At 38.5% G+C, this 12,441-nt stretch overlaps 1 protein-coding gene across 2 annotated transcripts in view; it reads left to right on the top strand.

Moving 5' to 3' along the window:
* The window catches only part of HSD17B11 (hydroxysteroid 17-beta dehydrogenase 11), a 46,549-nt gene extending 35,711 nt beyond the window's left edge, over nucleotides 1–10,838 (top strand). For both annotated transcript variants that reach the window (XM_068974852.1, XM_068974851.1), the window contains 2 exons: nucleotides 6,306–6,422; nucleotides 9,637–10,838. In XM_068974852.1, coding sequence (XP_068830953.1) covers nucleotides 6,306–6,422; nucleotides 9,637–9,727 — 208 coding nt within the window. In that variant the 3' untranslated portion in view covers nucleotides 9,728–10,838. The remainder of the gene's footprint in view (nucleotides 1–6,305; nucleotides 6,423–9,636) is intronic.
* Nucleotides 10,839–12,441: the final 1,603 nt, after the last annotated feature.

Genomic DNA, 12,441 nt, shown 5'->3' with positions numbered 1-12,441 from the left:
CACATGTACCCCAATGTTCATTGCAGCACTGTTTGTAATAGCCAGGACATGGAAACAACCTAGATGTCCATCAGCAGATGAATGGATAAGAAAGCTGTGGTACATATACACAATGGAGTATTACTCAGCCATTAAAAAGAATACATTTGAATCAGTTCTACTGAGGTGGATGAAACTGGAGCCGATTATACAGAGTGAAGTAAGCCAGAAAGAAAAACACCAATACAGTATACTGACACATATATACAGAATTTAGAAAGATGGTAATGATGACCCTGTATGTGAGACAGCAAAAGAGACACTGATGTATAGAATGGACTTTTGGACTCTGAGGGAGAGGGAGAGGGTGGGATGATTTGGGAGAATGGCATTGAAACATGTATACTATCATGTAAGAAATGGAAGTGCCAGTCTAAGTTCAATACAGGATACAGGATGCTTGTGGCTGGTGCATGGGGATGATCCAGAGAGATGATACGGGGTGGGAGGTGGGAGGGGGATTCAGGATTGGGAGCTTGTATACACCCATGGTGGATTCATGTCAATGTATGGCAAAACCAATACAGTATTGTAAAGTAAAATAAAGTTAAAAAAAAAAAAGAGTCTTCTCCAACACAACAGTTCAAAAGTATCAATTCTTCTTCACTCAGCTTTCTTTATAGTCCAACTCTCACATCCATACATGACTACTGGAAAAACCGTAGCCTTGACTAGATGGACCTTTGATGGCAAAGTAATGGCCTCTGCTTTTTAATATGCTGTCTAGAAAAGACCCTGATGCTAGGAAAGATTGAGAGCAGGAGGAGAAGGGTATGACAGAAGATGAGATGGTTGGATGGCATCACTGACTCAATGGACATGGGTTTGGAAGGACTCTGGGAGCTGGTGATGGACAAGGAGGCCTGGCATGCTGCAGTTCCTGGGGTTGCAGAGTTGGACACGACTGAGTGACTGAACTGAACTGAACTGAGCTAGGTTGGTCATAATTTTTCTTCCAAGGAGTAAATGTCTTTTAATTTCATGGCTGCAAGTCACCATCTGCAGTGATTTTGGAGCCCCCCAAAATTAAGTCAGCCACTGTTTCCATTGTTTCCCCCATCCATTTGCCATAGAGAGATGGGACCAGATGCCATGATCTTCATTTTCTGAATGTTGAGCTTTAAGCCAACTTTTTCACTTTCCTCTTTCACTTTCATCAAGAGGCTCTGTAGTTCTTCTTCACTTTCTGCCATAAGGGTGGTGTCATCTGCTTATCTGAGGTTATTGATATTTCTCCCGGCCATCTTGATTCCACCTTGTACTTTATCCAGACCAGTGTTTCTCATGATGTACTCTGCATATAAGTTAAATAAGCAGGGTCACAATATACAGCCTTGGCATACTCCTTTGCCTATTTGGAACCAGACTGTTGTTCCATGTCCAGTTCTAACTGTTGCTTCCTGACCTACATATAGGTTTCTCAAGAGGCAGGTCAGGTGGTCTGGTATTCCCATCTCTTTCAGAATTTTCCACAGTTTACTGTGATCCACACCGTCAAAGGCTTTGGCATAGTCAATAAAGCAGAAATCGATGTTTTTCTGGAACTCTCTTGCTTTTTCAATGATCCAGCACTCTTAATCTTGGCCATTATGATAGGAAAAAACAGTGCTTCTATGTGATAGTATATTTTTGCTTATTAGAAAGGCTCACAGTCATCTTTTCATGTTTAATAATTCCTATTATCTTCTCTGTTTCACTCTGGTTATACAGATCAGACTGCCTTGTACAAGTGCTTAGAAAAATAAGGTTGAGGAAGTTCCCTTATGTTCCTGGGTTGTTGAGTAATTTTTTTTCATGAAAGAGTGTTAGATTTTGTTAAATGCTTTTTTTATGCATATTGAGATGATCATGTGGGCTTATCCTTCATTCTATTAATATGGCATATTACATTATCTTATTGCTATATTTGATTTGATGGTATTTTGTTGAGTATATTTGCATCTGTATTCAGAAGAGATATTGGTAGTAGTTTTCTAGTGATATCTTTCTCTGGCTTTAGTAACAGGGTTATTGTGGCCTCATAGAATGAGTTGAGAAGAGTTCTCTCCTCTTCTGTCTTTGGAAAGACAATGAGAAGGACTGATGTTAATTCTTTAAACTCCAGTCGAGTTCATCATGAAGCCCTCTAGTGCTGGTCTTTGCTGGGAGTTTTTTGATTATTTTTGTTAAATGTTTTGTTAAAGATGTTTTGTTAATGCACTACTCATGTTTTCTATTCCTTCTTGTGTTCGTTTTGGTGCTTTGTGTGTTCCTGGGAATTTGTACATTTAATCAAATTTATCTAATCTTTGACATATAATTATTCATCATATTTTCATAGTCCCTTTTATTTCTCTAAGATTAGTAGTAGTGAACTCAGTAATGAACTCAGATTTATTCTTGATTTCAATGGTTTCTCTAATCTCTTTTTTTCTTGGTTAGCAAAAAGTTTGTCAGTCTTGTTGATCTTTTCAAAGAGCCAGCTTTCGGTTTTATTGACTCTATTGTTATCTGTTCTCTCATTTATGTCTGCTTTAATCTTTATTATTTCCTTTATTTTGCTTGCTTTAGAGTCAGTTCTTTTCTCTAGATTCTTCAATTGGGAAGTTAGGTTATTGATTTGAAATTTTTTTTTTTAAATTTTTGGCTGCACCTCATGGCTTGTGAGATCATAGTTCCTTGACGAGGGATAGAACCCAGGCCTCTGGCAGTAGAAGCACTTGAGTCCCAACCACTGGATTACCAGGGAAGTCCTTTCTTGATGATCTTCTGTCTAGTTGTTCAATCCATTGTTGAAAGTAGGATTAATGTCTCCAGCTCTTATTTTTAAACTGTCCATATCTCTTTTCAATTATGTCACTTTTTGCTTCATATATTTTGGGGCATTATTATTAGGTATATGAATACTTTTAAATTAAATGCGTTTGCCTTAAATTTGTTTTTCTTTTCCATTAGTGATATAAACAATGCCACATAATCTGGATTCATTTGTCAAGAATAACTGGATGCTCTGATACATTGTTTTAAAATGTCTACTCTCCTATGTGTAATATACATAACAAAATTTATTTTCTCTAAAAATTTAGCTTTTGTGGGTTCCACAGAAAGATTAGGCTTCCCAGGTGGCAGTAGTGGTAAAGAACCTGCCTGCCAATTCAGGAGACAAAAGAGACGTGGGTTCGATCCCTGGGTTGGGAAGAGCCCCTGGAGGAGGGCATGGCAACCCATTCCAGTATTCTTGCCCGGAGAATCCCATGGCCTGAGAAACCTGGCAGGCTACAGTCCATACAGTTGGAAAGAGTCAGACACAACTGAAACGACTTAGCACGCACAGAAAAATAATTAGTTTTTCATTGGCTAGTACCATAAAAAAGTTGTTATATAAGAAGGTGACAAGTAACATTTGTATAGTATAACTCTATAAGTATTTATATGTACATTTTCCATTTAACCGTCATATTACCCGTGGAGTGCAGAAGACAGCTTATATTCCTTTGGTGACACCATGCTGGTAACTTGCAACTGGCTATGTTGGGAGTGTTCATATCATAGAATCTGAAAATGCTACAAAACTGATAACTCTGTCCCTTGGAGAGTCTGTTGGTACCACTGCATTATCTCCTTTTTTCCAGTTAAGTACAAAGCCAAAAAATTTTGAAGAGTAGAGATGTCATCCCCCAAATTACTCAGCTACCTAAGTGGTGAAATTAGATAACCACTCAGGTAGTTCTACCTGAAAATACTTTCTCCCTGAGTATTCTTAAGATCCCACATGCATTCATCTTCTCCATCCCAACAGATAGGCCTTAAGTGTTTTTGAATAGTTTCAACAAAATCCATTATCTATATTTATTTAATAGGATTCACAACTCTTGTTAACATTAGACTATCGACATATACTGACATTTTAATGACTTAGATTTGATTTTGCCAAGGAACTGAATGTTTTCTGGAAGGCTTTTCTTACAGTCTTTTTATCATGCTATTAGACAGTCTTTAAATTCAGTGAAAATCTTCTGGCAGAGGCTAAGACTTTAGGTAAGGAGATCAAGTAACTAAGAGGTTCAGTGATGTCCAACATCACTGGATTGGTAGGTTAGAAGGCCACAATGTGAATGAAGACATGTGCTGCCCTGTTTACACAGGTGTTTGTGGGATTTGATGGAGCTTGGGGATATGGAAGCCTGGTAGCAATATGCTTGAATTTCCCTCTGAACACTTTCCAAGGCATAAACATCCTTCAGTTTCTAGAATCACGCTGCTTGGCACTGTTTACCTGCTAATCCCACAGGCTAAAGGACTGCTTAGTCTTCTTTAAGTTCTCATTGCTTTTCATTGGTGCCTCTATTGGGCCAAAATCCATCACTTTCATTATTACATTTCCTCTGCATTTCATATGTAATATTGTTGCACCAGGGTTCTGGGGTAAACCCAGGATTCTAATAAATGACCTATTCTGAGAATGAACTTCCTGGTGGCTCAGTGGTAAAGAATCCATAAGCCAGTGCAGGAGACGCGAGTTCCATTCCTGGGTTGAGAAGGTCCCCTGGAGAAGGAAATGGCAACCCACTCCAGTATTCTTGCTGGGAAATCCCAGGGACAGAGGAGCCTGGCAGGCTACAGTCCATGGGATCACAAGAGTCTGGACACAACTAAGCAACTAAACAACACAATGCTGAGAATGAGAGATTATACCACGTGTGATTTAAGTTCTGTTTTCCTTCATGTATCCAATGATCATGCTCACTTACTTTTTTTTTTTTTTTTGGCTGTGCTGGGTCTTTATTGCTGCATGAGGGCTTCTCTTGTTGCAGAGCACTGGCCCTAGAGCTCAGCAGTCTGATTGTGGTATGCTGGCTGGGTTGCTCAGAGGCATTTGAAATCTTAACTCCCCTACCAGGGATTGAACTCATGTCCTCTGCAGTGGAAGATGGATTCTTAACCACTGGACCGTCAGGGAAGTCCCCTCACGTTCACTTTTAAGTACATGCTACACTTTCCAGCTGTCCTAGTCTTACTTTACTGCATCTTCTTCTTTCTGAATGAACTATTCTGTATTTGTTCCTAAAGAACCTCATTCAATTTGTTTAATTTTGTCCCACTTAACCAGTCACACACATTTAAAATCTGCCCTCCAAAATGTTAGTCACCCAGTTTGATGACATTTGCCAATTTAGTGAGTAAATTTGATTATGCATCTTTTTTTTTCTAAGTCATTAATAAGATGTTAAAAATTCAGGACCAACTCTGGTGGAACTCCAGCCCAAGTGCACTTATTTCAACACCCAGAAAACAAAGGTCACTTTTTAGGGACTACATGCTACTCAGTAGTACGTATGCCAGGATGATTACACAGTAAAGATGTAACATGAGCTAAGTAACAAAGCTGAAAATTAAAACAAGACTTAATAAAGATTCCATATGGAGATCAAGGACTTAGAGCTGGGCATAGTCCTATGTTTTAATTTTTCTGATTCTTCAGAAATGGTTCACTAAACTGTCTTAATAGAATAATACAACATATTATGGAATCTGACTTCTTTCTTAAGACTTCTAGAGATTTAAAAATGAAATTTATCAGTCCTAATCTAGTTAAATTAATTTGGGTCCTAGTTATTCCTATAGTTCTTATTTGAAAAATAAGGACTCTAGTATCTCCTCTTTGTAGAGTTGTTGGAAAACTTCAGTGAGATGATCTGGGTAGAACGTTTAACATAGTATGCAGCACATGATAAGCACTGTCTTGTTGTTTGCTGAACCCAGGGTAGGCAAGGTGTGAGTTAGGAAGCTGGAAGAAGATGCGAGGAGCCTTAGGAACTACAGACATGCTTTATTCGCTGATGGCTGATGTAGCCGCAAGGGCTGTTCAGGTGGTGCTTATATAGATATACAGAACAACGGTGGCATGTGGCCAAGTGAGTACATCATGATGTGTGTGTGCGGTGCTATAAGTAATCTCAGCTGTTCCATAGCCATGCAGAGTCATTGTTTACAGGATGTGGGGCGTGAGCGAGAGGACGGGAATGGGGGCGGCAGGGGGCAAGAGAGACTAACCATTGCCATCTTGGCTAATTGCTCTTCCCTTATAAGCACTAAATAAGTGGTTTTATGTTGTTATTATTATTGCTAAAATAGATACCATTTTTGAGCACCTGTGTTGGTGTGGATGCTAACTATAAATCAGTTATATAATGGTTTGTATGGTAACTTAACATACTCGTTTAGCACCAAACCAAAGCTGAAGCCTCAGTGAAATGTTTTGGTTCTGAAGACTACTTCTGTTTCAGTTTGGGACCCACCCTGGAACCTGAGGAAGTGGTAAACAAGCTGATAGATGGGATCCTAACTGAGCAGAAAATGATCTTTGTTCCATCTTCTCTCAACTTTTTAACATTGATGGAAAAGTAAGTGACAGTGATGTTTGTCCCCATGATAAATTTTTCTATTACATGTTTTAACTCAGATTTAAAGCCAGGCATTTGATAAAGCACATGGATTAAGTTAATAAAAATAATAGTTAAGCTTAAGGAAGCCATCCATTTTTAAAACCACATTTGTTAATCATTCAAGCAAGATTGGAATGGGCTTCCCTGATAGCTCAGTTGGTAAAGAATCCACCTGCAATGCAGGAGACCCCGGTTCGATTCCTGGGTCAGGAAGATCCACTGAGAAGGGATAGGCTACCCACTCCCGTGTTCTTAGGCTTCCCTTGTGGCTCAGCTGGTAAAGAATCCACTTGTAATGCGGGAGACCTGGGTTCAGTCCCTGGGTTGGGAAGATCCCCTGGAGAAGGGAAAGGCTACCCACTCCAGTCTTCTGGCCTGGAGAATTCCACGGACTGCACAGTCCATGGAGTCACAAAGAGTCGGACACGACTGAGCAACTTTGACTTTCAGGATTGGAATAGCAATAGTTAATTGCAATAGCAATTAGGCAACTAATTTCTATTAAGTTTTTAAAAAATATTTTTTTAAAGAAAGAAGTTTGTATATTTCTGGAAGTCCTATCATAAATGAATGCATATGAAGGAGGGTAATTTTTAAGCATTATTACATAATGGAATTATGTGACATTGATATTCGAAGAGATCATAGTCAAGTTTTAGACATTCATTTTAAATATACAACAGATAATCACTGAGCTCTTACTTTGTGCAAAATTATACTGAAGCATATTGCTAAATAATCTTTTATACTAAAAGAATTGCTAAATTATCTTTTATAATTTTAGAGACCCTTGAGACTTGCTACTTCAGATCTGGCCCATGGACCAGCAGCCTAGGCATCACCTGGGAGTTTGTTTGCCATACAGAATCTTCTGATTCCCCAAATCAGAATTTGCATTTTAGTAAGACCCGTAGGTGATCTGTATGCATATTCAAATATGAGAAGCATTTCTTTGGAGCAGTAGCTTTCAACTTTGGCGCCATTGGAATTCACCTGGGACTTTTAAAAAAAAATGCCAACATCTGACATCTGCTCCCAAGATTCTGATCTAAATGGTCTGTAGTGTGGCCTGGTCTTTGAGAGATACAGCCTTCCAGCGATTCCAATGTACATCCAAGATTGGAAACTGCTGGTTTAAAGAATGTCTCATAACACATTACCCCGTTACTTTTCTGGGAAGGCTGTGTGCCTATGAGGCTGCTTGAGGGGAAACAGAAGAGATGACTTAGGTCAGAGGGGGAAAAAAGCCTCTTGCTGCTTGTCCCTAGAGTCAGGCTTCCATGACATAGATCACTTGGGATGTCAGTTTGAAAAATAGATACCTGGATCTTACCTCTAGAGATTTTAAGATAAGATGTTCGAGTTGGGATCCAGAAATCTCTTATTTCAACAGGCAGTTGTTGCAGGCATTCGGTTCAAAGATCATACACTGAGAGTTACTGACATAGAGTCCAAAAAAACAAAAAAAAACCCAAGAGATCAAAAGCACAAGTGGCTTGCATCAAGCTTTTTAAGCTCCTTCTGCTAGGAACTATGGTTGAAACTACCTTAAAGTTTAGGTAGTAAAGCTCCAGGGTATTCTTGGTAAATAAATGAGTTAAAACCTGTGAAGTGTTTCACATTACACTTGTATTATGTAAGTGTTCAGTGATCAGTCCTTTAGAATGTAACTCTCTGAGAGAGGGAATTTGCCTGGTTTTCATCACTGTATCCTCACACTTTGAAGAGTTAATGGACACGTTTGTTGTTGTTGTTTAACCACTAAGTCGTGTCTGACTCTTTTGAGACCCCATGGACTGTAGCCCTCCAGGCTCCTCTGTCCATGGAATTCCCCAGGCAAGAATACTGGAGTGGGTTGCCCTTTCCTACTCCAAGGATCTTCCCAACCCAGAGATCGATCTCGAGTCTCCTGTGTCTCCTGCACTGGCAGACGGATTTTTGACCACTGAGCCACCAGAATTAGCTAGACAGGTTGTCACATGGGAGGCACAAAAATGTCTGTTTATTGATTAAATAAATAAAGATTACCTAGACCATTAGCATAGAGATTCACAGTTTGTGTTCTAGAGTTAGATGAAGCTGTGTTTTTATAACTTGCTCGCTGCATGAACATGGATGAGTTATCTAACTATTTTGAAGGTTAGTTTCTTCATCTGTCATACAGAGACAAGACTTTGCAGGGCTGTGAGGAATAAACAGAATAATGCATTTAAAATATCTAGTATACGATAAAAATACATTTTTATATATTGATGCTACTATCATTGTAATTATCACTACTATTAATATTGCCCTGATTTTCCTCTGACTGTGAATGTTTGGTGCTCAATTTTCAAACCTTATTTTAATTCCATCTAAGCAGATGTCTGTATATAGTTACACTGACTTATTCTGTTTAGTTTCTCTCAGACTCATTGGAATGTGACAAGTTCCTCAGTATTCTTAAGTGTAGGGTAGGGAGAAAAAAATTAAACCTACTATGTGTCCATCACTGTTTAAAGCATTTTATATATTTTTAAATTTATTTATTTTTAATTGAAGGATAATTGCTTGACAGTATTGTGTTGGTTTCTGCCATACACCAACATGAGCCAGCATTTTTTGTTAACATGGATTCTTCACAAGAACGCTGTGGCATAGGTGCTAATCCCTTCATTTACATGGAAGGAATTTAAGCTCTTCTGTTAAATAACTTGTTCAGTACTATTTTCAAAACCAAGTACATTGCCTGCATTTTCTTTTAGCAATTCTGCTTCTTTGGTATCTTAATGGAACATTTTAATAGTTTCTGAATTACAAAGTATAAAATTAGTTCCTATTCTTACTTCCTTTTCAATGTCAGTTTTCTTTTTTTAAGAGCCTTTAGCATCTGAACTATTCAGTTCTATACACCTTGTCTTTTAGGTATTTTTTAAAATATTCAAGTATATTTATTTTGAAGGCTAAATCTTTCAAGTCACTTTTACCGTAAAGAAGCCTAAACCTCTTCTCTTTTCCTTTTCAAAAGGAATTGGATTTCTTTGGAAAGAACACATAATAGTGACTCAGAGTTAATGTTCTTAATCTTATTTAACATGGACATGAAATATGATAAATATAAGTATTCTTAAAGATATTTTACAAATGCACTTAATATTAATTTCCTAATTATTTTTATGTATCTTTCTTCTAGGGTCCTTCCTGAGCGTTTCAAGGCAATTTTAAAACGAAAGATTGATATTAGGTTTGATGCAGTTATTGGATATAAAATGAAAGGAAAATGAGTGCTTAAGTTTCTTAAAAACTGATTTACCAGGTTTAGGTTGATTTCATCTAATTTTAGTCAGAATTTTAATGTTTTTAAAAGTATCTGCTTTTCCTAATTAACTTTTTTTCCTTCAATATCACCTTTTGAGGCTCTGTCAGGTCCTAATTTCATGTAATACAGAGAAATATATTAGGAACTGATTTTGTGGGGAAATGGAGAAAAAGAGAAACAGTTTTATAATAATTTCTAAGATTTTGTGACTCATTGAAAGCTTTGCAAGGTATGTAATGTGAATATTTAAGATACCTTTTTATTTTCATTCAACTTTTATATAATTCACATTCCTTTTTCTATTCTACGTAAGAAACAGAAATTTCAAGCTTGCTAAATGTAATGAAGGACTGTACCTAGTGGCATTTCATAGTGTCATGTGAGTGTATGTTCCTCGGCTCTTTGTCTCATCACAACAAAGATTTGGCGGGATGGACATTAAAGCCCTCGGCGGGTCACAGCTCTCGGGTCTTGGACAAACCGTGTTATAGCTCTTAGGCAAATCAGTGTTACAGCTCTATTTTATTTAAAAGATAGCAGGAGAATCCGTCCTCGAAGCGTGAGGGCATGCCAACTCAAAGATTTGAAGGGAAGAGAGTGGAGGAGCGCGTGGGAGAGGGGGAGAGAGAGAGAAAGAGCGCACACATGCAGGAGAGGGGGAGAGAGAGAGAGAGAGCGAGCGAGCGCTTTGGCTCCTCCTTTTATGTTTTTCCCTCCACCTGGGCCTGCCGTATGCAAATCGGGCTTAGCCAGGAGTCCTGTTTGTTCTACCTGAAGTCTTCACTCTGGTCCTCAGACCTTCCTTTGACCTTCCTTGTTTTTTTAGCCACCACCATTTTGGACTCCTTTTCCCTGTTCTACCACCTAACAATAGTGAATTTCATGTGATGTAAGAAATACTGCCCAAACATTTCATGCTACACCTTACTACTCTGTTTTCTGAGAAATACCTCATATTCCCATGTCAAACATTTCAGCACTGGGAAAATGGAGATAAATATGTGTTGCAAGTATAAAAGCATCATTGGGATTTGAGACAAAGAATTGGGAAAATGTACCCATAAGTGGAAGCAATAATAAATGAATTGAACTCAGCTTTTGGTGTTTCTGTCTTTTTATTTTGAGCAGAATACAGCCTAACCTTCAAATGAAAGGAAAATGGATTATGTAATCACCATTTTTTATTTATTTTTTTCTCTTTTTAGTATCTGGAAATTTGTTCAAGGAAAGTTGGAGTGGGTTGCCATTTCCTTCTCCACTAACACACACATACTATAGGTTCTATTACATATAAGGAAATTTCAACTGAGGTATCATTTCTACAATAAATGTCTCCCTCTTTCTCATCAACTAACTTCTTTGATACAAAGAATCAAAACACAATTACTGTTAAACTATATTCTGTGTTTAACTGATATAAATACATACCTGAATTAAAAATGCCTGCTTTCCAAAAACATCATTATATTTGAATATTGTAACTTAGGGTCCTCTCCATACTTCAGCTATACTACAATATCTATCAATCGGCAGAGTTTATATATTTAATGAGATCCCATCATGTTAACAGGGAAAGACACTAGAAGGTGGAGAGTCTTCTAACTCATTTTGAAATAGATTGTCTATTCTTTTGATTACTTGTTCCAGGTTGCCAAGCAGCAATTTTCAGCAGACTAGGAGAAAGCCTTTACTGAAGTTTCAGTAAAAGAACTGAGGCCCAAAATGCACTAAGTTTCCGCTTTCACAATAAACATGCTTTGGCTTTTAACACAATTGTCTGAAATTAACCCTTGGATGAATTTTGGCATTGACCATTATGAGAAATAAGTACTACTTGTCTCGTTTGTGGGGTACTTCTTGGATATTATGCTGACAGAATGGTAATGAGTCCCTTTTATTGAATGCTAGCTACATCCTAGGCACAGTTTGCCATTTAATCCCCCAACAATCCTGTGTCACAGGCAGTAGTGAGGAGGTTCCCAGGAGAACCTCAGAGGCTGGAAGGTGAAGGAATGTGGCAGCTGTTCTGAATGTTGTTCCCTGTGCATTTTTATTTGAAAAGCTTGCTTCAGTTCACCAACATCAGGCAATTACTGCTGTGACTCTAAGTCTGAAGACTTTTCTCTGTTATTTGAATGAAGTTAGTCCTAACTCTGATGGCCTCCCTGGTGGCTTAGTGGTAAAGAACCCGCCTGCCAATGCAGGAGACGTAAGAGATGCGGGTTCAGTCCCTGGGTCAGGAAGATCCCCAGGAGAAGGAAAGTTGGAGTGGGTTGCCATTTCCTTCTCCACTAACTAATAGTAACCCACTCCAGTATTCTTGCCTGAGAAATCCCACAGACAGAGGAGTTTGATGGGCGACAGTACATGGGATCACAAAGTCGGATATGACTGAAGCTACTAAAAAGCAGCACCCCTAACTCTGAACCTACTCTGCCAGGGTCCAGCCCCCACAGGATCCAGGGGAACCTGAAGGAGAAACGGCGTCGGCGAATGATTGAGAGAGAGATAAGGAAAGAATGTTGTAGATAAGAAAATAGAGGAAAGAGGCTGATATTCCTTGGTGTACACAGAAAGCTAATAAAGTCTTAGAAGCTCAAGCAGGAAAGTGAACGCAGAGAGCCTCTGTGTTCCAAGGGATCAGCCTGAAAAAGGGAGGGAGGGAGACGGAGAGAGAAA

The sequence above is a fragment of the Capricornis sumatraensis genome, chromosome 7, assembly GCF_032405125.1.
Source record: "Capricornis sumatraensis isolate serow.1 chromosome 7, serow.2, whole genome shotgun sequence".
NCBI classification, from domain to species: domain Eukaryota; kingdom Metazoa; phylum Chordata; class Mammalia; order Artiodactyla; family Bovidae; genus Capricornis; species Capricornis sumatraensis.
Note: the sequence above shows the minus strand (reverse complement) of the source record. Positions and strands in the feature narration are given on the sequence as shown.